The sequence below is a fragment of the Dendrobates tinctorius genome, unplaced genomic scaffold, assembly GCF_039654945.1.
Source record: "Dendrobates tinctorius isolate UK_male_01 unplaced genomic scaffold, ASM3965494v1 ptg000007l, whole genome shotgun sequence".
NCBI lineage: Eukaryota > Metazoa > Chordata > Amphibia > Anura > Dendrobatidae > Dendrobates > Dendrobates tinctorius.
The window spans coordinates 35,639,898-35,664,682 of record NW_027361675.1 but is presented as its reverse complement, the minus strand read 5'-3'; the positions used below and the strand labels follow the sequence as shown (position 1 = coordinate 35,664,682).

Below are 24,785 nucleotides of genomic sequence, written 5' to 3'. Positions count from 1 at the left end.
TGTACATAGAAAAGAATTGTTAAGGCATTTGACCCAAAGCAATGCCTATCCAATTCTAAAGTAGCATATCATAAGGTGAAATGAGCTGTGTGGGATGGTCGGAAGGGTGACATTTAGTTCCAGTAGAATGGTCGGCGCTCCGTTCAGTTGTGGTGCATGTGGGGGAGAATAGCAGTAAAACTAAGAAAATCCCGAGACTCAAGGCTTTTGTCAATTGTGGAGCAACGTTACCAACAATGTTTATATAAGACCAATCCAAGGAAATGACATCATAATCATTAACATGTGAAGGGTGAAGCTTGTCTGGCCGAAAGTGATGGCAGAGGAGACCCTTCATTCATAGATACTATTGTCTGATTCTGCCACCAAATTGGCCACATGTTGTAGGTGTTCATTATTAGGACAACTTTTCATATCCCCGTTAAGACAAATGGATGTCAAACAAAGGCGTTCTCTACTATAAATTCTCCGGTAGAGAATTGGAGAAAATTTGGACAGTGTTTTTTTTCACTTATCATCCATATGCAATCAGTTGTTTGTTTTTTAAAGCTGCACCTATTAATAATTTACAAATTCATTTATAATTTCCTATGTTGCAGAATTTCAAAGTATCTGTAAAAAACAGATGCAATACGTATGGCATCCGATTCTTTTTATTTACACACTCATAAACTTAAGTGAGTGAGTCTCATCCCATCTCCTCTCATTTATGGAAGAAACCAGTGCGTGCTGCGATATCTTTCATACGTTGATTTGGCCCATGAAAAAATTGCTCGTCCGCACTGCCCAATTGAATACTATTGGATCGAGTGCAGTCCATTTTTTTTTTTTTTTATTGTGACAGCACTCAGACCGAAAATGTGGTCTTGTGAACGAGCCCTTAAGGTGTCAAATGTATGGAATTACTATGCTTGGTGTCCTGGTTTCTGTCTGTACAATCATTAGTTGCTGCATTAAGCTTGGACCGCAAGTGTTTTATCTTCATCCAAGATTTCTCCTGGTCTCATGCCTACTAGTCTCTTGCAGGAAAACTTTGGAATTAGCAGAATAATTCAATGATTTTATTAACATTTTGAAGTTTCTTGTTACTTTCTTTTGGAAATACAACCAAATTAGCAGGTCTTGTTCAGCTCCTTGTAGTCTTAGCCAAGATGAATATGCATTATTATAATACATGACATATGGTAGCTAAAACTGCAAGTTTTTCTTATAATTTAATATTAAAGTTTTATTTGCTTCTGCTTTAGAATTCACATTTACTATTTTAATATTTTATTACGGTATTTTTCTGCGTTATTATTCTTATGTACTGTTTTATTATTTTGTTATATGTCTCTGCTACTATTCATATTTACTGTTTTATTATTCATATTTACCTATACATTTACCTACTCTGCTCATAACTGAAGGTTCAACACGCGTTATTCTATGAAGATCATTACTTTCAGTAGTCAAAATTAAAATATGATTATAAGCTTTGTATTTAGTTTTATAGAGCATATAATATGCATTACTCTCATTTAGACTCATGCAAACATTTGAGAATAACGGCACATACCCATTTGCGAGAAAAAAAAAAAACGGTCCGATTTCCAGACGGAAACAAATGAACAAGTGCTGTGCGAGTGTAATGCGATTTCTGTTCGATTTTTCCACAGAACATCCATATGCAATGCAATTTTAACATAAGCTTTTCATACAGCAGTTCTCTCTATGAAAAAACTCATGTTAAAATAGCATTGTAAAACCCAACTGTTCACATCGTTTAAAAAGCAAATAATCCTCAAAACATATATATATATATATATATATATATATATATATTTATATATATGGTAAATAGATAGATTGATAGCTTAAAAGCCAGCAGATGCCACATACAGCATAGAATAGGTTAGAATAGATAGAATACATATATACAAATAGAATAGGTGTGTGTGTATATATTGTGGTAGAGTAAGGCTGTGGGCACACGTAGCGTTTTAAAACGCTCACTAAAAACCGGACTCCTTCCCAGAAATCGCGCGTTTTTTTCCGCGTGATTTCACCGCGATTTTACCGCGATTATGATCGCGATTTTGCCGCGATTTTCGCGTGCGATATTCAAGCACTTTCCAAGCGATTTGAAGCATCGCTTGGAAAGTGATTGACAGGTTGGTCACACTCGTCAAACATAGTGTTTGACAAGTGTGACCAGGTTTTTACTATTGAGGCTGCCTATGCGGCATCAATAGTAAAAGATAGGATGTTAAAATGCTAAAAAAAAAATAAAAAAATCGGGGTATATTTACCTTCCGGCGTCCCGCGATGCATTCCCGGGCCTCAGCGTTCCCAGTAATGCCTTGCGAGACCTGTGATGACGTAGTCTCGCGTTGCTATAGCGATCTCGCGAGACCACGTCATTACAGGGCCTTGCCGCAAGGCATTACTGGGAACGCTGAGGCCCGGGAATGCAGCGCGGGACATCGGAAAGTAAATATACCCCGATTTTTTATTTTTCATTCTTTTTCTTACAGGGGTATGGTACCCAGGGCCTGGAGGACAGTCTCCTCTCCTCCACACCGTGGGTACCAACCGCACATGAGACGCTTAACTGGGCATAGCCACATGCGGAAGTAAGCGGTTCTCATGCATTCCTATGGGTGCGGAATCGCGGCAATTCTTTGCGATTCCGCACAAAAGAATGAGCATGCTGTGATTTTTTCCGCGATGCGATTCCGCCGCGGAAAAAAGCGCAGCATTAGCACAGCATGTGCGGAATACCATAGGAATGCATGGGGTGCGTTCTGTACACGATTTTTAAGCGTTTTCGCGGCAAAAATCGCTACATGTGCACATAGCCTCAAGGGTGTTTTACTGGATGGGAGATACATTTTTCCCAGCAGGTTAATGTTTGACCGGGTTTTTCCCTAAAGACAGGACGTGTGATGATGTCATGGTCACGTGATCAGCACATGTGATGTCTACCTCACCGGTGAGAGGGGTTATGGGCTATGTAATGGAGGTTGGTGTTTGGCACATGGTGAGAGCGTGTCTGGAAGTTACAGGAACTTGCCTGGACTTAGCCTGAACTTGTATACAGGATCCCCGTGCTGCAGGACTATAGCCGCAAGACTCTCAACAACCCTGGGAATGGCACCTGGCGGATGCCGTGGACCTGGCAGCCACTTAGTTAAGCCCGTCCCGTGCAAGGGGTGAGTCTGGGACCAGTGGTTCTCCAAGCTGGAGTATATTTATGTTTTTCCTTTCTGTTAATCTGCTGTTTGCAACGTGACATTAAACCACTGAAATTGGACTTTAAGCCTCTGTGTTGCCTCACTACTGCAGCCCTGCCATTACCTACCAGTGCGAATCCCTACAATATATATATATATATATATATATATATATATATATATATATATATATATATATGGCTTCGCTTGGATAGGGAGTTAAATAAAGATGGCAAACCTGTGTGTTTAAGTATTTTATTATAAGACTTTATTCTTAATGTGTGTTTTTTTAACCTCTCCATTATTAACCAGGCTTAATGTCACCTTACAATAGCAAGGTGACATTAACCCCTTATTACCCCATATGCCACCCACTACAGGGCAATTGGAAGAGAGATGCGCCTTTCCTGGGGTGGCTGGGGACAGATGTTTTTAGCCGGGGGGGGCAATAACAATGGTCCCTTTCTAGACTATTAATATCTGCCCTCAGTCACTGACTTTGCCTCTCTGGTGGAGAAAATTGTGCGGGACCTCACGCAATTTTTTTCCGTGAATTAATTCTTTAACACCTACAGCTGCAATATTTTACATACACATACACTACTAACATTATTAGTTAGGGACATATATAAATCTCACTGATATGCAATGGTTTGCTGTATGTAAACCATGTCTCCTTTCGGCTTCTGCAATGATTTTACAAAAGCCGACAAATAAATTACCGGTTATTCTTCTATGTATCTCTCTATGAAATAAAAAGCTAAATATATACAGTGCAGACCAAAAGTTTGGGCACACCTTCTCATTCAAAGACTATGAAAATTGTAGATTCACTCTGAAGGCATCAAAACTATGAATTAACACACGTGGAATTATATAATTAACAAAAAAGTGTGAAACAACTGAAAATATGTCTTATATTCTAGGTTCTTCAAAGTAGCCACCTTTTGCTTTGATTACTGCTTTGCACACTCTTGGCATTCTCTTGATGAGCTTCAAGAGGTAGTCACCGGAAATGGTTTTCACTTCACAGGTGTGCCCTGTCAGGTTTAATAAGTGGGATTTCTTGCCTTATAAATGGGGTTGGGACCATCAATTGTGTTGTGCAGAAGTCTGGTGGATACACAGCTGATAGTCCTACTGAATAGACTGTTAGAATTTGCATTATGGCAAGAAAAGAGCAGCTAAGTAAAGAAAAATGAGTGGCCATCATTACTTTAAGAAATGAAGGTCAGTCAGTCCGAAAAATTGGGAAAAGTTTGAAAGTGTCGCCAAGTGTGGTGGCAAAAACCATCAAGCGCTACAAAGAAACTCAATTCAAAGAAAGCCCAGATGAACGGCACTAAGGCTCTAATCCACCAGCAACAAGTCGAGGATCAATCACAGGCACACAGTGTGTAAAACACTGCTGGGAATAACGGTGCTCAGCATCAGAAAAAACATGCTAAATTTGTAAAAGAAGGAAAAAGATGCGGCACTCACCCAGAGTTGCAGTGCAGTGTTTCTTTATTCAACCATTAAAGGTGTGACCTGGACCTGTTGAAGCGTCTGTGTACGCGAAACGGCTACCGTCTGTTTTTTTTTCCCACATGCCTCATGTTATCTGCCCGTCCTTTATTGTGTGACCTTTAATGGTTGAATAAAGAAACACTGCACTGCAAATCTGGGTGAGTGCCGCATCTTTTTCCTTCTGCTACAAAGAAACTGACTCACATGAGGACGGCCTTTTTTTTTTTTTTTTGCATGCTGGACTAATGACGTTGCTGTATCCATATGTAGGTGTATTTTATGGCTCAATATTATGGATGTGTATACTGATGTATATTTCGACACGTATACAGCTTTTGTGCGGCTTTATGTATTTAAAATCATGTATTCGATTATATATGATAGGTATGGGCACTGAACACTGGTTATTGTTATTTTTGTAATATTATGTGCTCTGCCTCTCATCTTACCGATTATTCTTGCTGCCCAGGTGCAATTTATACATTTAGTTTACATTTCCATTTCTTGTTAATGCCTTATTTGCGCTCCCCTATATATTAATTAATTTTTATATAATTGGTGATGCGTTACTACATTATTATATTAGGGTACTTCATTAGTTGTAGCGCTATTTAGCCCGCTTCTATCCTGTAAGGTCCTTTTAGGGACGCTCACTATTCCCTTTCATAGTTCTGGCAGATTTTCTGCCTTTGGCCCATATCCAAGATGGCCGCGGCCGTCCTTCCTGTTCCTGTACATGTGTGGGTGGACGCGCTTCCTGTCCCGCCCCCGTCTGCCTGTGGTCTGGCGTCTGACGTCATGGGGCCCCGTGCTGATCAGCGCCAGCCCAGGCAGCGATGGGGGATGTGGGGGGATTGGTCAGCGTCACCCCTCATGATTGGTGCTTGTTTTTTACCTCCCCTATTTAAACTGCAATTAACACCCTATTGACACGCCCCCTGAGGAAGGAAGATCATTTCCGAAACGTACGTCGGGGTCAGCTGAGCTTGGGATCCAGTGTCTCTCCCCTCTCCCCTCCTGGTATGTTTACCTTACTTTTGTGTCTTTGTAATTTCACCCCTGATTATATGGCTGTCCAGCTGGGGATTTTACCCCTTATTGCTTTTCACTGGTCTGCCTGTTATATATCGGGTGTGTATACTTGAATCTTTACCACCAGGTGTTTACTTATGATAAGGGTCAGAGTGAGGTTTTTGACACTGTATACCCCTTTGCTCTGCTTCTGCTTGTGTCACCCTTTATTTGTCATTGTTTGTGCTTTTCTACCTGTGTTATTTAATAAAGATTTGTGATTTTATCATACTTTGGACATCTATGCACTGATTTCCTCTTGTTGTTTCTTATTGATTACAGTGTGTCCTACACTGATTTTCCATGGGCTGATTGTGTTGGTTTCATCTGCACCCACATGCAATATATGATGTTATACTGTTTCAGCCTTGTGGTCTGTCATTTTTATTTATCATTTGTAATTGTAATGGTAGTGACTCTGCACTGAGGGAATGAGGCCCCTCTGACTTTTAGCCTCCAATGATCATCATCGTGTACACATTTCTATTTAGATGTCATATTTTTATATATATACTGTACATACACATACATATATAGCTTGTTAATGTTCTAATATTCTTTTGTAGGTACACAAAAGGCTGACAGTTTTTCTGAAAAAAGACCACTACTTGGAATGTGCAAAAGTACAGGTTCTTGCAGGTATGACTCCATTTTGGTTTATAAGACTGAGTAAATCGACCTTTTTGTCTTTTCCCTTTGTTATTGCTGCTTTTTGCAGTCTTCTTTGTCGTCTGATCCTGAAGTCTTGTGTAGCTCCACTGCCCATCTTTTTTATTAACTGAGCATCCGTTCACAATGGCGATCTGAGGCTCAGTTTTGGATTTCAGAAACCTTAAAAATGAAGCCCAAGATGCCCCCATTATAAATCATTAGCGTCTATCACCAATGGGACCCATTGTGCAATGATTCCAGAATTGCATTGTACTTGACTGTACAGTGAGTACATTGCTCAACCGTCTCCAACAGTCCCCTAGACATTGAGTGATACTGTACATATGTGCTTCGTTCAGTCTCCTCTGGCAGGGGGCTTGGGACCCCCGTTCTGGTGTTGGTGGAGCCTCAAATATACCTTAATCCTCTATGCTGCAAATAGTTAGCGAATGCTTGTGGTGCGATATTCATCAATGTGGTACGTTCACAGTCCTGGATGGACATCATTTCTTGAAGCAAGCATGGCTGTCTTTAGACCTAAAGTACGTTGCATCCATATTTTATCTTTAGATGGATTTTTGAAACCTATGTAGTGTAATGAAAGCTGCTGAAACAGATGACAGCCTTGACTGTGTGGTGCACACTTGGAGACACGGCCGCAGTACTGCTGGTGTGCATTAATGTGTTGCAGATCTGTTTGAAATTAGGTAAACTTTACATTTTGTTGGGTGAATGCTTGTCAGAATGTATATAATCCCAGGAGCAAATCTGATTAGATTAGAAGCACTGTTTATTTCTAGTTTGCCAGCGAATGTTCTATTCTGGTTGTTTGCTTGTAGATTTGTACTAAGTTTCTGCGACCAAGTAACCTGATGTATTTGTGTATATATGGCCTTGCTTTATTCCGAATATTTGGATAAATGCGCTTCTCTATCAGCTTTCTGTACCCTTAACCTTTCCTTGGGTTGTTATTTTATTTACTCTTTATGTTCTGGAAAGAGTAACACAAATTAGGACTTTAAAACAATGAGACGTGAAGCGAAAATGATTCATCGACTTGCTATCGAAATGTTATTGTGAGAAGTTTACTTTACTGGCCTTGGGTTCGTGATATTTTAAGGAAGTATGTCAAAACATTTTGCCATCCGTTTTGTCTTAATTTAACTTGAAATAGGTAATAATAGAAAGTACGGTATCTCTCAAGCCCAGAATTGGACAATGCAAGACAATGCTTCGTAACTGTGATGAACCTGAAACCATGAGTGATACTGTATTCAGCTAGGGTTTTCCCTGTATACTAATGTACAAAGCATATTATGTGTTTGATTGTCTTTTTGCCTTATTTGGCGTGAACACAAAAAATAACCCAACATTTTTCTAAAACATAACCATAAGTGCATCTTTTTACAGTGATCCTTAAGCAGTCTTAGGCTAGGTTCACATTTGCGGATGGCCGAGCTGCGGAGGGCTGCGGACTTCCTCCGGTCAGCTCTGCCCACTGCCGCACCTCCTCCGGTCAGCTCCGCCTATGTCTGCATGTAGCCTGCATACCTATCCTTATCATTGGGTACGCAGGTCGTGCGGATGTATGCAGATGCCTCCGCATGCGGTCGTTTTGACTATGTGGCGACCGCATCAAATTCCAACATGTTGCATTCAACGCAGGTCGCTGCATCGTCAAAACGACCGCATGGAGACGTAGGCGGAGCTGACTGGAGGAGGTGAAGCAGTGGGCGGAGCTGACCAGAGGAAGTCCACAGCCCTCTGCAGCTCGGCCACTCGCAAATGTGAACCTAGCCTTATTCCTCAGCACTGAGGATTAAGTAGACAGTATCACCTGGTGGGCCAAAATGCAGCTGGTGTTAGCTGTATAGCTATAGCTTATATTTCTACATCAGCCATGGTCTGTGTTAAAGAGAAGATGCCATTAAAAAAAAAAATAATTTTTTAACAATTGAAAAAATGTTTGCATTATCATTTGTTTTTAATGGAGTAAAATATGAAAAATAAATAAAAAAATGTTTGCCATTTACACTGTTAAACACTAGGGGGAGCAGCTGCTGAAAGTTATCATGATAACCAAGTGTACAACTACCTCACGTTGCGACTGCAGTAAATGTGGGTGGGGTCTGCTGACGTGTGTGACTTCACTCCTCTCCTCCTCTTCTGGGTCTTTGCAAAGGGATAAGAGAGGATGAAGCTTTGGGTCACAGTACAGAGGCATTTTGTTGGTGACTTCAAAGTGATACTGAGAAGTAGACCGCATCACTGAGGACGGCCTGCAACACCGATTCTGTTATTCGGTGCTACTGCTCTATTATAAGCTGGGGTTAGATACGTGGAGTGTATCACGTACCGCAATTAATTCCAGCATATGTTACATTCTGCTTATCTAGATACAGTGCTCAGTTTATTATATCACATGATGGGATTAGATACACTGGTCTTTGGTGTATCCCGCACAATAGGATTAGATGCACTGGTCTGGGGCGTATCTCGAATGATGGGACTTGATGCACGGGTCTTGGGAATATCACCCATGCCAATATTGGGATTAGATACATGAGTCTGGGATTAGATACATGGGTCTGGAGTGTATCACCAGTGCCCATGATAGGATTAGGTACACTTGTCTGGGGTGTATCTCACATGATGGGATTAGATATACTGGTTTGGGTCGTATTACCCAAGCCAATGATGGGATTAGGTATACTGGTCTGTGGCGTATCACCCATACCCATAATGTGATTTGATACACAGGTCTGAGGCGTATCATGCATGGCCATGATGAAATTAGATATACAGGTCTGGGGTTTATCATCCATGCCCATGATAGGATTAGATGCACTGGTCTGGGACGTATCTCGAATGATGGGACTTGATGCACGGGTCTTGGGAATATCACCCATGCCAATATTGGGATTAGATACATGAGTCTGGGATTAGATACATGGGTCTGGAGTGTATCACCAGTGCCCATGATAGGCTTAGGTACACTTGTCTGGCGTGTATCTCACATGATGGGATTAGATATACTGGTTTGGGTCGTATTACCCAAGCCAATGATGGGATTAGGTATACTGGTCTGTGGCGTATCACCCATACCCATAATGTGATTTGATACACGGGTCTGAGGCGTATCATGCATGGCCATGATGGAATTAGATATACAGGTCTGGGGTTTATCATCCATGCCCATGATAGGATTAGGTACACTGGTCTGGGATGTATCACACATGCCCTTGATGGGATTAGATACACTAGTCTGGGATGTATCTCGCATGAATGGATTAGCGACACGGGTCTGGGGTGCATCACCCATGTCAATGATGGGATTCGATACACAGGTCTGAGGAGTATCATGCATGCCCATGATGGGGTTAGATACACCGGTCAGGGGCGTATCATCCATGCCCATAATAGGATTAGATACACTGATCTAGCTATCACACATGCCTTGATGGGATTAGATATACAGGTCTGGGGCCTATTACATAGGGTGGGGATTATATACACGGGTCTGGGGCATACCATGCAGTATGGGGATTAGATACAAGGGTCTGGGGCATATGCAGGATGGGGATTAGATACACTGGCCTGGGAGTATCACGCTGTGTGGGAATTAGATACATGGTTCTGGGTTGTATCACTCAGGATGGGGATTAGACATATAAGTCAGGGTGGTGTATCAAGTAGGATGGGGATTATATACACTGGTCTCGGGCGTGTCATACAGGATAGTTTTTAGATACAGAAGTCTGGGGCGTATCACACATGATGGGGATTAGATACACTGTTCTGTGGCGGATCACGCAGGATGGGAAGTAGACACATGGATCTGGGGCGTATCATGCAGAATGGGGATTAGATACACTGTTCTGTGGTGTATCACGCAGGATGGGAAGTAGACACATGGGCCTAGGGTGTATCATGCAGGATGGGAATTAGGTACATGGGTCTAGGGCCTATCACGCAGGATGGGGATTAGATACATGGGTCTTGGGAATATCATGCTGGATGGGGCTTAGATACAGTTTGTAGCAGCTCACGGCCACCCCAGAATTTGCAAATCCTGGGGTGGCCCAACGTAGTCCACAAATGTAAACCTGAGATATAAAAGAGAAATAAAGACAAGACACTGTCCCTCGTCCACCAATTTTATTAGAAAACAAAAAGTTTCCATGCAGGTGCTATGCAGTCCATGGTGTTCCCACAACAATCCCCGAAACCGATGTCCATAGGCCATGGAGCCGTATTCAGAGATCCAAGAACTATAGGCTGTAGCAGCCCCCATTGCGGGTCATACGGCACCCCGCAAATCCAGCAGCTCTGTAACCCGTAACGGAATCATTCACTGTAATGAGACAGACGGAGACACACTGGACTCCGTCTGGCCTGTGTTCCGGCAATGTACATCTTTTTAGACTTTTTTTTAGCACACAAAGGTGTTGGCAATTACAGTTGTGTTAGGGCTGGCTGAACGCACCAAATAATAAAGATGGTAATAAGGTGCGTTCGCAGCCCGGGGTCCACCGTGCAGGGGTGGTAACCTGCTGCTCAGTAATTGCGGATGCTATATGGCGGTATACTATAAGAACACACGCGGGTTAACGTCACCCGGTGTGTACAGGGGCGGACTCTGTTGCTTCACAGAGCCGCACTACAGCTGAACATAAACGCCGGAGCCTGTTTGTGCTCATAGAGCTCTGCTAAAAGAGCGCACAGTGTACGGCCACAGAACGCTACCCCAAGGACACGGGATTAGAGTCCTTCTAGGCCCACTGAACGCGCGGCGTCGCTGCCGCGAGGGCCGCTATAGACGCTGGCTATGGAGCACGCGCACTGAGGCGTGCCGAGTCCCTGGTGAGGCCTGATGCCTGACTCAACCTCAGACCTACCTACGCCTAAGCCTGGGCGCTAGCAGGCTAGGCTGCACAACACATGCGTACCAAGGGTAGGGGTTTCTTAATGAGTCATTCACCAGAGACATTCATACGTGCATACATCACTCACTCCACATAGTCTGTAAATACAATCCTAGCGCATGGGCGAGCGGCCATGCAAACCTTTTATAGCCACGGGCGTCCGGGACCTTCCTGGCTTTTCAGATGGGCCAATCCGAACACGAGCAGGACCTGAGCACGTGACCCTCGATCTCCAATGGGAGATCACTCCATGGGCATGCTCAGTGGCCCGACATGAGGACGGTCCCTGGAGAATCTCGCTGCTGAGCAGCATGCATTGTCATAGCTGTGCCAGAGGTGGCGGCAGCAAGCAAACCCACAAAGTTGGCCTGGGCAGAGCGCCGGGACCGATGAATCTGCTGAGCAGGCTCCACTGCGGCTGAAGAAGAATGGGAGACCGCTGGGTGCAAGGCTCTGGATTCCTGCTGTGCAGTGTCAGGAACCCGACACCTAACAAGTTGTGTGCATGCCAAAGTAATGGCACACCATCAGGACACACGACAAATGGAGTGCAAAGTGACTCAATCGTCCTCAGTGTGGTTTCATCAGAGGTTTAGTCTGAATCATATTTTGGGAGGATTTATACAAAAAAATTAACATAACTTATGGGGGGTGCATGTCTCCAAAAGGACAAGCTGGGCACAATGTATTGGGCACTACACTGGCATATTTGCAATTTTAACTCTGTAACATTCACTTCATGCATTTTTCTGGAAAACAACTGTGGGACCAAAATAATAGTTGCGCCTGAAGATGGGTGTAATTTCCAAAGTTGGCTCCTTTCAGGGCCTTTTATGCTGTTCTTCGTAGTTTAGGGGGTCTGCGAACTTGCAAGAAGTCTGCACTCCAAAAGCCAAATTGTGCTCTTTGTTCACAGCTCTGGCGTGTGACCAAACTGCAATTTTTGACCACATATGGGAGATTGCAACATTTTAGGGAAATTGCATAACAAATTGTGGGATCAATTTTACCAACTATGCATGAAAATCTGCAGCTATCACTTTTAGTGATGGAAATACCGTGTGTGTATGTATGTATATATATATATATATATATTTATTTCCATGGCTAAATATTATAAAATTCTTGTAACCTTGTAAGGCAGCGACCATTGTTATTTGCGAGGGTCGTTATATGTCCTCTAGAATGCACTCAGAAGCGTATTAAGGCCGTGGGAGTGCATTGGAGTGCATTGCAGTGCATTGCAGTCACAGGTATAGCTGTGTTTGCAATGCAGAATAAAAGTGAGTGTTGGCTTTTGGGCAAGCTATCTGTTCAAGGCAGATTTAGGAAAACAACCTGTCATGGGCTTTTATTTTTTAAACAGACTACAGGAAGGTAGTGGGGTTAGTCCTTTTCCTCCCCCGGGCTGGGTATTCCATGTGGCCGAGGGCCACAGGTTGTTTGTAAAAACCCCTGAAGGAGGGTTTGGATGTGTCAGTGAGAGTGGAGTTTTGCAGCGAGCAGAGCAGTCAGCTCTGAGAAAGCTCAGCCTGTGTGAAAGTAAGGCTACTTTCACACATCAGGTTTTCGGCGTCAGGCGCGATCTGGCGTCGTGCCGGAATGCCGGATCCGGCAAATGTTTTGTAAAACCTGATGTGCCGGATCCGGTTTTCTGCCGGATCCGTCTTGTTCTTGACAGACAAAACCGGATCCGTCTCATCCGGTTCATCCGTTTTTCTATCCGTTTTTCGACGGATTACGCCGGATCCGGTTTTTAAAATTGACCCTTGTGGCCTTCCGAACGGGATTGGCTACTGGAAAACTATATATAGCATGTTCCTACAGCCCTTCTTTGACAGGTTGTAGAGAAGAAAGTGCAGGTTGGAGAGAAGAGCAAGTTACTGGCGAAGATGGATGTTGTCATTGGAAATATTACCACTAGAAGTTCTGTGACGGTTTCAGTAATGAGGGACAATTTTGCACTATACTTTATGTCACCTCAAGGCAGAGTACACTGGCAGGATGACAGAGTGTGAAAGATTTGTGCCCTAACCAAACTTGTGTACCTTCTGGACCAACAGTATATACCTTTGCCAACCAAAGTTGGCTATCTTGTCATGGTCTTACTATTTTTAGCTTTAGGCCACAGGTGTGTACCTGGTTGTGTTTTATGCAAAGTATTTCACCTTTTAACAAAAGTTGTGTACATTGTTAGGAAATCACCAACAATAAACACAATTTTTTAGGTGAAATACTTTGCTTCAAACACAACCAGGAACACAACTGTGGCAAAAAGCTAAAATTTACCCACAGTTATATACCTGGTTTTGAATACCTTTTTACCTTTGAAATACCCTGTATTTAACCTTTTTTTTAAACATAGTTCGCCGCAGAAAGAAATGACAGACAACCATTGTGAAACGATAATTTAACTTTTATTTAAATTTTTTTTTTTTTTTTGTAAAATGTTTTTAAAGTGCAAAAAACTTTTTTAATAAAGGTTTTAAACCCAATGGGCATTTTTATTAAAAAAACACACATTACAAATCTGTGTAGTGTGGGGTGGAAATACTGCTGGAGGGGCTGCGGGACACTTCGACACTGGGTGTGTGGAGAGAGGACTGGGATCGTGGTGGGGAAGGAACAGTTAGAGGTGAAGGTGTGGAAAAAGCTACAGAATGGGTGGACATGTGGGAGGCAGAAGAGGTGGTGGGCGGTGGAGTGGAGGGTTGGGCAGGGACTGTAGGAGCAGATGATGTTGATGGAAAGTTGTATGGGGAAGGAGTTTGGTACGGGGAAGGAGTTTGGTACGGGGAAGGAGTTTGGTACGGGGCAGGTTGCTGGAAGTGGGGAGATGTCTGGTACTGGGGAGGTTGCTGGTACTGGTGAGGTTGCTGGTATGTAATAGGAGGGGGAGGATGGAAAGTGGCTGGAGGGGGTGCAGATGTAATAGGAGGGGGAGGATGGAAAGTGGCTGGAGGGGGTGCAGATGTAATAGGAGGGGGAGGATGGAAAGTGGCTGGAGGGGGTGCAGGTGGAGGAACTACAGTGGTGGGAGGTGGAGGTTGGGAGGTAACCTGCTGTAGAGCACCGTGGCACGAATGCATTACATGCATCTGCTGGGTAGGAGATAGTGTTGCCATGCGCTCCACAACAGACCTGAAAAAGGTGTGGTTTGGCGAAGATCTTGCTTCTGAATGCATGGTTTGCAGAAGTGTCTTCACCTCCAGAATGCTGGAGTTGATCTGCTGAAAGCCTGCGGAGATTTGCTCTGACAAGACTTTTAGACAGTTCTGGAAAGATGCATTCAGATGCAAGAACTCTTGCGCATAACTCTTTTCCTGACCCCTCTGCCGCTGCCGCCCAGTACCCGCAGGTGTACTAGAGGTGGCAGGGGCAGAAGGGTGGGGTAAAGGGAAAGCGATCTCCTCACCAGCAGCTTCATGTAATGTAGGCGGCCACGATGCTCCTGTGCTGGTGGATGGGACAGATGGGTCGAATGTGTGGGAAGGCTGGGAAGGTGCAGATGTACCGGGGCGGTCGAAGTGTCCCTCGGTGCCGGTCTCCTCAGGGATCGCCTCAGAAGGGTCCAATCGTGCAGGCTCCCGAGTGCTGCTCACCGTGCTGTGGAATAAAGAGAAAAAAAAAACAATTAAAATACTGACATGGTATGGCCCTGGCTGAAAAAAAAAAGTTACATCTAACATTTTTTTTCACATGTGGTGTGTAATATTTACCTTCTAGTGACCATTGTTTCCCGGAGGAACGACAGGGCTTGTGCGTACTTGTACTTGCTCCTGCGTCCTCCAGATCCACTCGGGGCCCGCATCTCTTTATTGAACTCCTTCTTGAAACGATCCCTCACAGACCGCCACCGATTCCCAATTCTGTTCCCTGAAACGAGAAAGGAGTGGTTAGTATACAACATCAGTGTTTCACAAACTCCAGTCCTCATGGTCCCCAGGGGTCATGTTTTCAGGATTTCCATAGTAAATAGAAATCCTGAACACATGATCCGTGGGGACCACGAGGACTGGAGTTCGGGAAACACTGGTTTACATCAAGCAACCGGTACTGTATATACTTACGCTCTTTAATCTGGGCCCGAACATCGAGGTCCTCCCAGCGGCCCACAAGGAGCGAACAGATTTCCTTCCAGAGTCGTCGGGTAACGATAAGGTCAGCGTGGCGGCGGTCAGCCATATTCCAGAGCGGCTCCCTTTCTCTGACGAGATCGATGAGGTGGTCCACATCGAGTCCTCCATCCTCACCGTCAGAGTCGGGAGCACGCTGTGAAGGCTGTTAAAGAAAAAGACAAAAATAACATAATTAGCCTCCACAAAAGAAATGAAATAAAAAGTGCAAAAAAACAAAGCAAAAATATTTATACTTACACGCTGGTGACCGCCGCGTTGCTGTCGCCGACGACCCTGGGAGGCACTGCGAGGACCTCTTGGCCGAGCACCAGATTGGGAAGACTAGAGAAGAAAACAAAAAATGTTATGTCTTTGGATGTAGGCATTTGTTTGCTGTGTGTGGTCTGCAGAACATTGTTTTCTATGTGTTGTGTGTAGTGTGATGTTGTGTTTCTGCGTTTGATGCAAAAAACTTACCAATTGTGAGCCCACTCCAGGTGTCTGTCCACCCCTTCCTTCTTCTTCTGGGAGCTCCTCTTCATCTTGTGATTCCTGTTTTGAAATAAAAGGCAATGAATAGACATATATTACAGAGATGATGGATTTTGGAAATAAAAACTTACCGTCAAACGCTGACGATGCGAGGGAGGGCTCCCAGAAGAAGATGTGCTGTCCTGTTGATGGCCAGACTCCATGGCTGTGGGTATTGCTGCTGCTGTTGCTGCTGCCAGTGATGCCATTTCTGCTGCTGCTGCATCTCTTGGGCGGCTGTTGAATAAAGAGAAACAAAGGGCCAATGAATATCTTGATATTCCATGGCCCTAGTTTGGAGGAATGGGGGATTTGATAATTACCGTCTCTCATCTGCTGCTGGCCTCCCCTCCTCAGCATGTTCCATTTGCTGCTCCATTTGGGGTGGTGGTGTTGCTGATGGTGCTGCAGTGGTCTCCTGCCTTCTCCTGCTGCACTTGGTTGCTTTCTTGGGTGGCATGTTGGGTGTGGCTGTGGGTCCCACTGTCTTGCTTTTATATATGTCTTGTGGGCAGAGCTACTGAGCATGCTCAGACCAAAAAACGGATCCGGCCACCGGATCCGGCTTTCGCCGGATCAGGCGCATTGCGGTGCTCATAGGCTTTCATTGTGTGAAAAAGCCGGACGTGCCGGATCCGGCGTGTCCGGCTTTTTCGCCGGAGACAAAAAACGTTACAGTAGCCGTTTTTTCCAGACGCCGGATCGCGACACATTGCCGGATCCGGCGAAAACCGGATGAAACGCATGGCCATCCGGCGCGATCCGGCGCAAATGCAAGTCAATGGGGGGGAAACCGGATCCGGCATTGCATTTCGCCGGATCCGGTTTCTGTCAAAAGCGCCGGATCACGCCTGACGGCGAAAACCTGATGTGTGAAAGAGGCCTAACACAGAGCCCAGCAGAGTGAACTCCTGGCACCCTGCAGCAGGATACACTGGTGCAGTCACCTTCAGCAACCGGTCACACTTATGGACTGTCTTGTTTCCCGGCTGCAGGATACCGAGTGCTGTACACTTGTGTGAGTTTTTGACATTAAATACGTCTTGCTGTGAACTTTCCCTGTTGGTCACTGCCTGTCACACTGCACCCACCCAGCTGCACTACATATGGTTGGAGAATGCGGGCAGTGTGAACTAAGACATACCCCAAAGCGTGCTGCATGTCAGTAATCAAGCCTGCAACTCTCCAGCTCAAGCCTGTGGAAAAGATGGAGGAAATACTTAAGCAGTTGGCCCTCACACAGCAGTATCAGCTGCACTTGCAGCAGCAAGAGCAGCAGCTGCAGTTCCAACGGCAACAACAAGAGCAAAGGCTGCAAGAGCAGCAACAACGGCAGTAGGAGCAGCAGCTACAGCAACAGGAACTGCAGCAACGGCAGCAGGAGCAGAACCAATTGCAGCAGACAAATAATCTGTTGATGCAGCAGATTGCAGCTCTACGAGAGGCACCCACCCCAGCGACCACGTTCTGGTATAAGGCCCGGTACAAAGTCCAGTCAGCACTGAGGAACATTGCACCTGAGGATGACATGGAGGCCTTCTTCACATCTTCAAACGCACTGCAGAGCGGGAGAACTTGCCGGTGACCCAGTGGACTGAAGTGGTGGCCCCCTTCCTGTCAGGAGATGCCCAGAAGGCCTACCTGGAGCTCAGTCGGGAACGTTGCCCTGGAATATGGGAAGCTGAAAGGTGAGATCCTTGCCTGACTGGGGGTTAATACATATGTGCTGGCCCAACGTGTGTTCCAGTGGTCCTTTTTCGATTGTCGCCCTGCCTGGTCTCAGGCCTATGACTTTCTGCAACTGGTTAAAAATGGCTCCAGCCTGAGACCTTAACCCTGTTCCAGACAGTAGAGAAGGTGGTGGTCGACCGGCTGGTGAGGGCTCTGCCAGCAGGCATACAGCGTTGGGTGGGGCAAGAGGACCCGGGCACTCTGGACCAGGTGGTTGGACTGATGGAGCGATATACAGCCACTCAGGACTTTATACGGGACCCTGCTCCATTTCAGCTGTCACGTAAGGCCCCGCCAGCTCAGGAGCCTGGAAAAAGTCTGCAGCTCTCCACTGGGAGCAATCAGGACCAAGCCTGGTCTGAGGGAATATCCCGAAGGGAGAGTGACAGCAGACCCATGTCCCCTAAAACGGCCCCAAGGTCCAGCCGCACCATAGTTATCAAGTGATGGCTGTGCTAGGTCCCCGGACATGTGGCTGCCAACTGCCCACTGACAGCTGAACCCATGGACTGCGGGTATACTTGCCGTGTCTCTATGTACGCCCAGCCCGTCTGCACCGCCACCACAGGCACTGTCGGTACCGAACCCCAACTGTGCAATGTACTTGTTAACGGGTAACAGACGGACGCTGTCTTGGACTTGGGGAGCTTAGTGACTCTTGTTCATGGGTCCCTTGTTGCTGGGGGCAACCCTACTGGATGGAAAGTGGGGTGGTATGCATACATGGGGAACTCAGAGAGTAAGGGTGCCGTCACATTTAGCGATGCACCAGCGATCCCGACAACGATACAACCCGGTCAGGATCGCTGATGCATCGCTAAATGGTCACTAGTGAGCTGCCAAACAGGCAGATCTCACCAGCGACGTAGCAGCGGTCGACGGTCGTTACTTACCTGTCAGACGCGGCGATGAAGACGTCCTCCCGCCCGCGTCCACGCGTCGCTCGTCGGCCCCAGCAGGGAGCTGCTGACGAGAAACGGCCCAGGATGTTCTCGCGCGATCAGCGATAGCCAGCGGGGGAGCCGGTCGGAGGTAAGTATCACACATAGCGATATCGCTAGCAATATCGTTGCTGTGTCACAAAATCGGTGACGCTTAAGCGATTTCGCTTAGTGTGACGGGGGCCTTAACCGACCACGGAGGTTATGTTTTCCACCCCGTGTGGTGAAATAAGACATGTGGTGGGAGTGGTAAAGACTCTTCCGTAAGGAACTGTGTTTGGAAGAGACTTGCCCCTGTTCTGGTCCCTGTGGGAGACCAGGGTTAACCCTCCCAATGTGAATGCTATTTTGGGCGCGAAACCCGAAGATCCCGAATAAGGAGTACCTGCCATAGGGATTGCCAACATAGGGACAGACTGTAATCCCGATAGGCTTCCCCTAGAGGTATTGGCAGGAGAGGTCAAGGAGACCCCACCAATCCCTGAGCTGGAAGTGGCTCCTGGTAAGATCGGGACCGCTCAGCTTCTGGATCCCACCCTGGCACTGACACGAGAAAGGGTGGTGGAAATTATTGGAGTAGTTCAGCAAGCAGGTATGTTTTCTGAGCTACTCCATGGTAGCTCAGCAACCGTGGTATGGTTATCCACCAGAAGTTGTTATACCGGGTGGATAAAGGATGAGGTGGTGGAACAGCTAGTGGTGCCCCAATCCTACTGTTGGGCTGTGTTCGACATGGCTCACAGTCACATGCTAGGAGGGCACTTGAGAGCCAAAAAGTCACAGGAGCGTATTTTGCAGCTTTTTTTTGGCCTGTAGTCTACGCGGAGGTCCAGAGGCACTGTGACATGTGTCTGGAGTGCCAACTATCCTCACCCACCGCGAACTACCGGAGTTCGTTGGTACCTCTGCCCATCATAAAGGTACGCTTTGAGCGGACAGCAATGGACCTGGTAGGCCCCATAGTGAAATCCGCCCGTGGCCATCAACATATCTTGGACATAGTGGACTACACCTCCTGGTACCCAGAGGTGATACCTATCCACCACCCCTCGGCCAAGCTGATATCCCGCGTGCTATTTGCTGTGTTTTGTTGCCTTGGGCTACCAAAAGAGATCCTTACAGATCATGGGACTCCTTTCATGTCCAAGGTGACCAGGGAGCTATGTAAGCTGCTCAGGATTAAACAGCTACGTACGTCGGTGTACCACCCACAAACCCGACGGTTTGGTGGAGATGTTTAACAAAACCCTCAAATCCATGCTAAAAAAGGTGGTCGCCAAGGACAGGAGGGATTGTGATATGTTACTGCCCTATCTAATGTTCGCTATTTGCGAGGTACCGCAGGCGTCCACAGGGTTCTCCCCATTTGAGCTACTGTATGGCAGTTACCCAAGGGAATTGCTGGACATAGCCGAGGAAACGTGGCAACAGGAGCCCATTCCGTATAAGAGTGTCATCGAGCATATGGTAAGCATGCAGGACCGGACTGCGGCAGCACGGCCCATTGTAAAGGAGCATCTGATGGATGCCCAGGCCGCACATAGCTGTGTATATAATACAAGAGCCACCGACAGGACCTTTTAAAAAGGGGACCTTGTGTTGGTACTAGTGCCCACCTCGGAGAGCAAGCTCATAGCCAAGTTGCAAGGGTCATATGAGATACACGGCAAGGCGGGAGAAGGGTTCACCAGCCTGGGAGAAGAAAATCCAAACAGCTGTGTCATGTCAACCTGTTGAAAGTGTGGAAGGATCGAGAATGTTTGTTGGCGGATGCGGCCCCGGTCATACCAACAGGGAACCCTCGCACACCGGCCAAGGAAGGGGTAAAAATAGGAGACACTCTCTCGAAACAACAACGTTGAGAGTTTAGGAAATTAGTTTGAAAATGCAGATGTATTCTCGGAATTACCCAGTCGTACCTCTGTCAACCACAATGACATTGTTACCGAGCCTTACCTAAGGGTTCGAATGAAGCCATAATACTGAGGCCCGGAGACAAGCCATTGCGAGTGAGGTGAGACAAATGCTCCAGCTGGGAGTAATTGAGGAATCCAAGCGTGACTTGTGCTAATCCCGAAGCCGGACTGGTCATTACAGTTCTGTAATGATTTCTGAAAATTGAATGAGGTGTTGAAGTTTGACCTTTATCCAATGCCCCGGGTGGAGGAGCTGATCGAGCACCTGGGTCAGGCCCAGTACTTCACCACGCTCAATCTGACCAAGTGTCTTTGGCAGGTGCCGCTTACAGAGTCGGCCAAGGAAAGGACCGTCTTCATAACACCGGAGGGCCTTTACCACTATGTAGTCTTGCTCTTTGGTCCACATAGGGCCCCTGCTACGTTCCAGAGGTTGATGGATATAGTGCTGGAACCCCATTGGAAAGACTTGGCCGAAGGTTCACCTTCCAACAAGACAATGACCCTAAGCACACAACTAAAATAACAAAGGAGTGACTTCAGAACAACTCTGTGACCATTCTTGACTGGCCCAGCCAGAGCCCTGACCTAAACCCAATTGAGCATCTCTGGAGAGACCTGAAAATGGTTGTCCACCAACGTTCACCATCCAACCTTACGGAACTGATGAGGATCTGCAAGGAAGAATGGAAGAGGATCCCCACATCTAGGTGTGTAAAAGTTGTTGCATCATTCCCAAGAAGACTCATGGCTGTACTAGCTCAAAAGGGTGCTTCTACTCAATTCTGACAAAGGGTCGGAATACTTATGACCATGTGATATTTCAGTTCTTCTTTTTAAATAAATTTGTAAAAATGTCTACATTTCTGGGGGGGTTTTCAGTCAAGATGGTGTAAATAAAATTTGCATGTGATTATACGCCCCCATGTTTAATGTCTGGTGTAACATTATTGTTTTACTGGTGCACCTTAGCTGAACTCAAATAGCTCTATTTTTGATCTGTGATACATGCGATTGTCATGATATAATTTTGTCATTAAACTTATAACTTTTTTAATCATTATACAAATGTTTGGTGGTTGATATGCTCCATTTTTTTCAGATTTCAAAGGTGTGCAGAGTATACATTAATGAGAAAAAAAATAAAAATTTTTGAATTTACCAAATGGCTGCAATGAAACAGAGTTAAAAATTTAAAGGAGGCTAAATACTTTCCGTACCTACTGTATATATGAATTAATTATTGAACACGTCACCAATTTCCGAATAAATGTATTTCTAAAGGTGCTGTTGACATGAAATTCTCACCAGATGTCGGTAACAACCCATCCAATCCAAACAGGCAAATAAAGCAAACCAAAGATGTCAATAAATTAAGTTATGTGTAATAATAAGAAATTACATCATGATGTGGGGCTGTTTTTCTGCATTTGGCCCTGCAAACTTGGCAAATTTCATATAATTGAAGGAAGGATGAATCTAGAAATGTACAGAGACATTCTTGATAAAAATCTGCTGCCATCTACCAGGATGTTAAAGATAAAACAAGGGTTGACATTTCATATATATACACGTCTCAAAAAAAATAAAGGGAACACTTAAACAACACAATGTACCATATTTTTCGGACTGTAAGACACCGCCCCCCCCCCAAAAAAAAAAAAAATTGGGGGGGGGGGGGAAATGGGGGTGTGCCTTAGGCTACTTTCACACATCAGGTTTTTTCTGACAGGCAGGATCCCGCTATTTTTAGAAAAACCTGATCAGGCGTAAATTTTGGAGAACTGAAGAAGCGGATCAGTTTTTCTGCCGGATCCGTCTAGCCGGTTTATATCTGTTACCTGGGGGCTGGTCAATTGGATCTGAGCATGCGCAGACTTAAAAAAACGGATCCGGCGCATTCCGGCACCCATAGGCTTCAATTATAGTAAAAAGCGGAAGTGCTGAATCCGGTGCTGTCCGGTTTTTCGCTGCAGACAAAAAACGTTACTAGAGACATTTTTTCCAGATACCGGAATGAAACATTTAGCCGGATCCGGCAAAAAAACGTAAGAAATGGAAGGCCATGCGGCACGATCCGGCGCTAATACAATTCAATGAGAGAAAACCGGATCCAGCAGCTTTTGCCGGATCTGTTTTTTTAACGAGTAGCCGGATACTGCCTGTCGGAAAAAACCTGATGTGTGAAAGTAGCCTTTATAGTCGGAGTATACTTAAAAAATTATGCCGCAGTGGCGCTCTGTGCTGGGGCGGCGGCTCTTTGTGCTTCGTGGGGTGCACTGCTGGCATTTTGTCAAAGCCTGGAGGCCCCTGCAGCTCCATATCTGCGATGCGATGGCTTCCGGGAAAATGGCCGCTGGGGGCGGCTCATGCTCAGATTCAGATCTCATCCCTGACAAGATCTCAGGACAATATCTTGTTGCCGACATCTGAATCTGAGCATGCGCCGCCCCCCAGCGGCCATTTTCCCGGAGGCCACTGCATCGCAGCAATGGAGCTGCGGGGGCCTCCTGGCTTAGACAAAATGCCGGCGGAGTGGTGGGGATGGGGAGGTTCATAGAGTTTGCAGGATCATATCTCCATAGATAAAACCATAAGCTAAATTATGCTAATATTTTTTATAGTCACTTTACAAAAGCCTAAACAAACATTAACTAGACATAAATTAAACCAGTGAGGTTAAATAATGGCATTTTGAGCTCTTTAAACACATTATCTATTCTATTTTTTAATACCATCGAATTTGCATTTCCTGCGTTACTTTTCCACAACCTGGTCAGAGTTCCTTCAGAAATCTTGCATGGACAGAATTTAACCAGATATTCTTTTCCTTTTTGGTTTTCCTTTCATTTCCAAATCTTGTAATCTAAGCCTGCAGTTGACTGCAGGTGCCAGCCAAAAAACACAATGTGTTTCACATTTCTTCTTTAAGGGCTACATCCTTTTTGGTGGTTGAACTAAAACTGTTATTTTGAAATGATTATACAGTAAAAGCCCTGAAAGCCGTGCAGTAGTTTTATAAACCTCCACTTAGATGAAAAGACTGATTGCAAGAAAGAAAATTTGCATCTATCTCACATTAAGAGCTCACCCTTTTTTTTGTATAAAAAATTGGTCTCGTTCTCATCCAGGAGAGTGGGACGATTTTTTTCTCACTTGTCATCCGTTTGCTGTCTGTATGCAATGCGTTACTCACTCTGCAGCTATTAATCATTTACAGGACCATTCACAGTTTCCGATGCTACAGAACGGTAATGTATCTGTAGAAATCGGATGCTGTACTGCTGGTCCATATGGCATGCAATTTTTTTCTCACACCCAGCCAATTTAGGAGTCATATCACAGGTTTTTTGTCTTGCGCCAAATACAGCTAAGGCCCCTTTCACGTATTAGTTTTTTGCCATCAGTCATAATCCGTCGTTTTTTGAAAAAAACGGATCCGGTGACTGATGCTGCTGGATCCGTTTTTTTCTCATAGACTTGTATTAGCGACGGATTGCGACAAATGGCCGCACGTTTCATCCGTCGATGGACGGATCCTTCAGAAATTCTTTGTCCGTCGGCCGGACACGACACACAGAGCATCGTTTTTTGTGTCCGTCGAAAAGTCGGACAGCGATGGATCCGTCGCCATCCGCCGTCTGCTAGAATGGACGCCTATGGGCGACGGATCCGTCGTAGTCCGTCAAATGACGGAATCCGGCGATGGATTCCGTTTTTTTAACTGAGCATGCTCAGTTTACCTCTGATCACTGGTTTCAGCTGATGGGACAACTGATCCCATCATCTGACACCTACTACCACTAATTGCAGTGAGAGCAGGAGTGGCGAATGGGAGTATTCATCTGCCGCTCCTGCTCTGAATATAAATAAATAAATAAATAAAATTTAAAAAATGGCGTGGGTCTCTCCCTATTTTTGATAACCAGCTAGACGAAACTCACAGCTGGGGGCTGCAACCCTCAGCTGTCAGCTTCAGCAAAGCTAGTTATCAAGAATAGAGGGATTCCCATGCCTTTTTTTTATTATTTAAATAAATAGTTTTAAAAAACGGCGTGGAGTCCCCCATTTTTGACAGCCAGCCTTGCTACAGCAGACAGCTGGGGACTGGTATTCTCAGGCTGGTAAGGGGCCATTGATCTTGGCCCGTCAGCCTAAAAATAGCAGCCCGCAGCTG

At 45.5% G+C, this 24,785-nt stretch overlaps 1 protein-coding gene across 7 annotated transcripts in view; it reads left to right on the top strand.

Annotated features, from left to right (window-relative positions):
- BCAS3 (BCAS3 microtubule associated cell migration factor) overlaps positions 1-24,785 on the top strand; it is a 1,710,065-nt gene that overhangs the window by 169,846 nt on the left and 1,515,434 nt on the right. For all 7 annotated transcript variants that reach the window (XM_073573260.1, XM_073573307.1, XM_073573290.1 and 4 more), the window contains one exon: positions 6,362-6,434. In XM_073573260.1, coding sequence (XP_073429361.1) covers positions 6,362-6,434 — 73 coding nt within the window. The remainder of the gene's footprint in view (positions 1-6,361; positions 6,435-24,785) is intronic.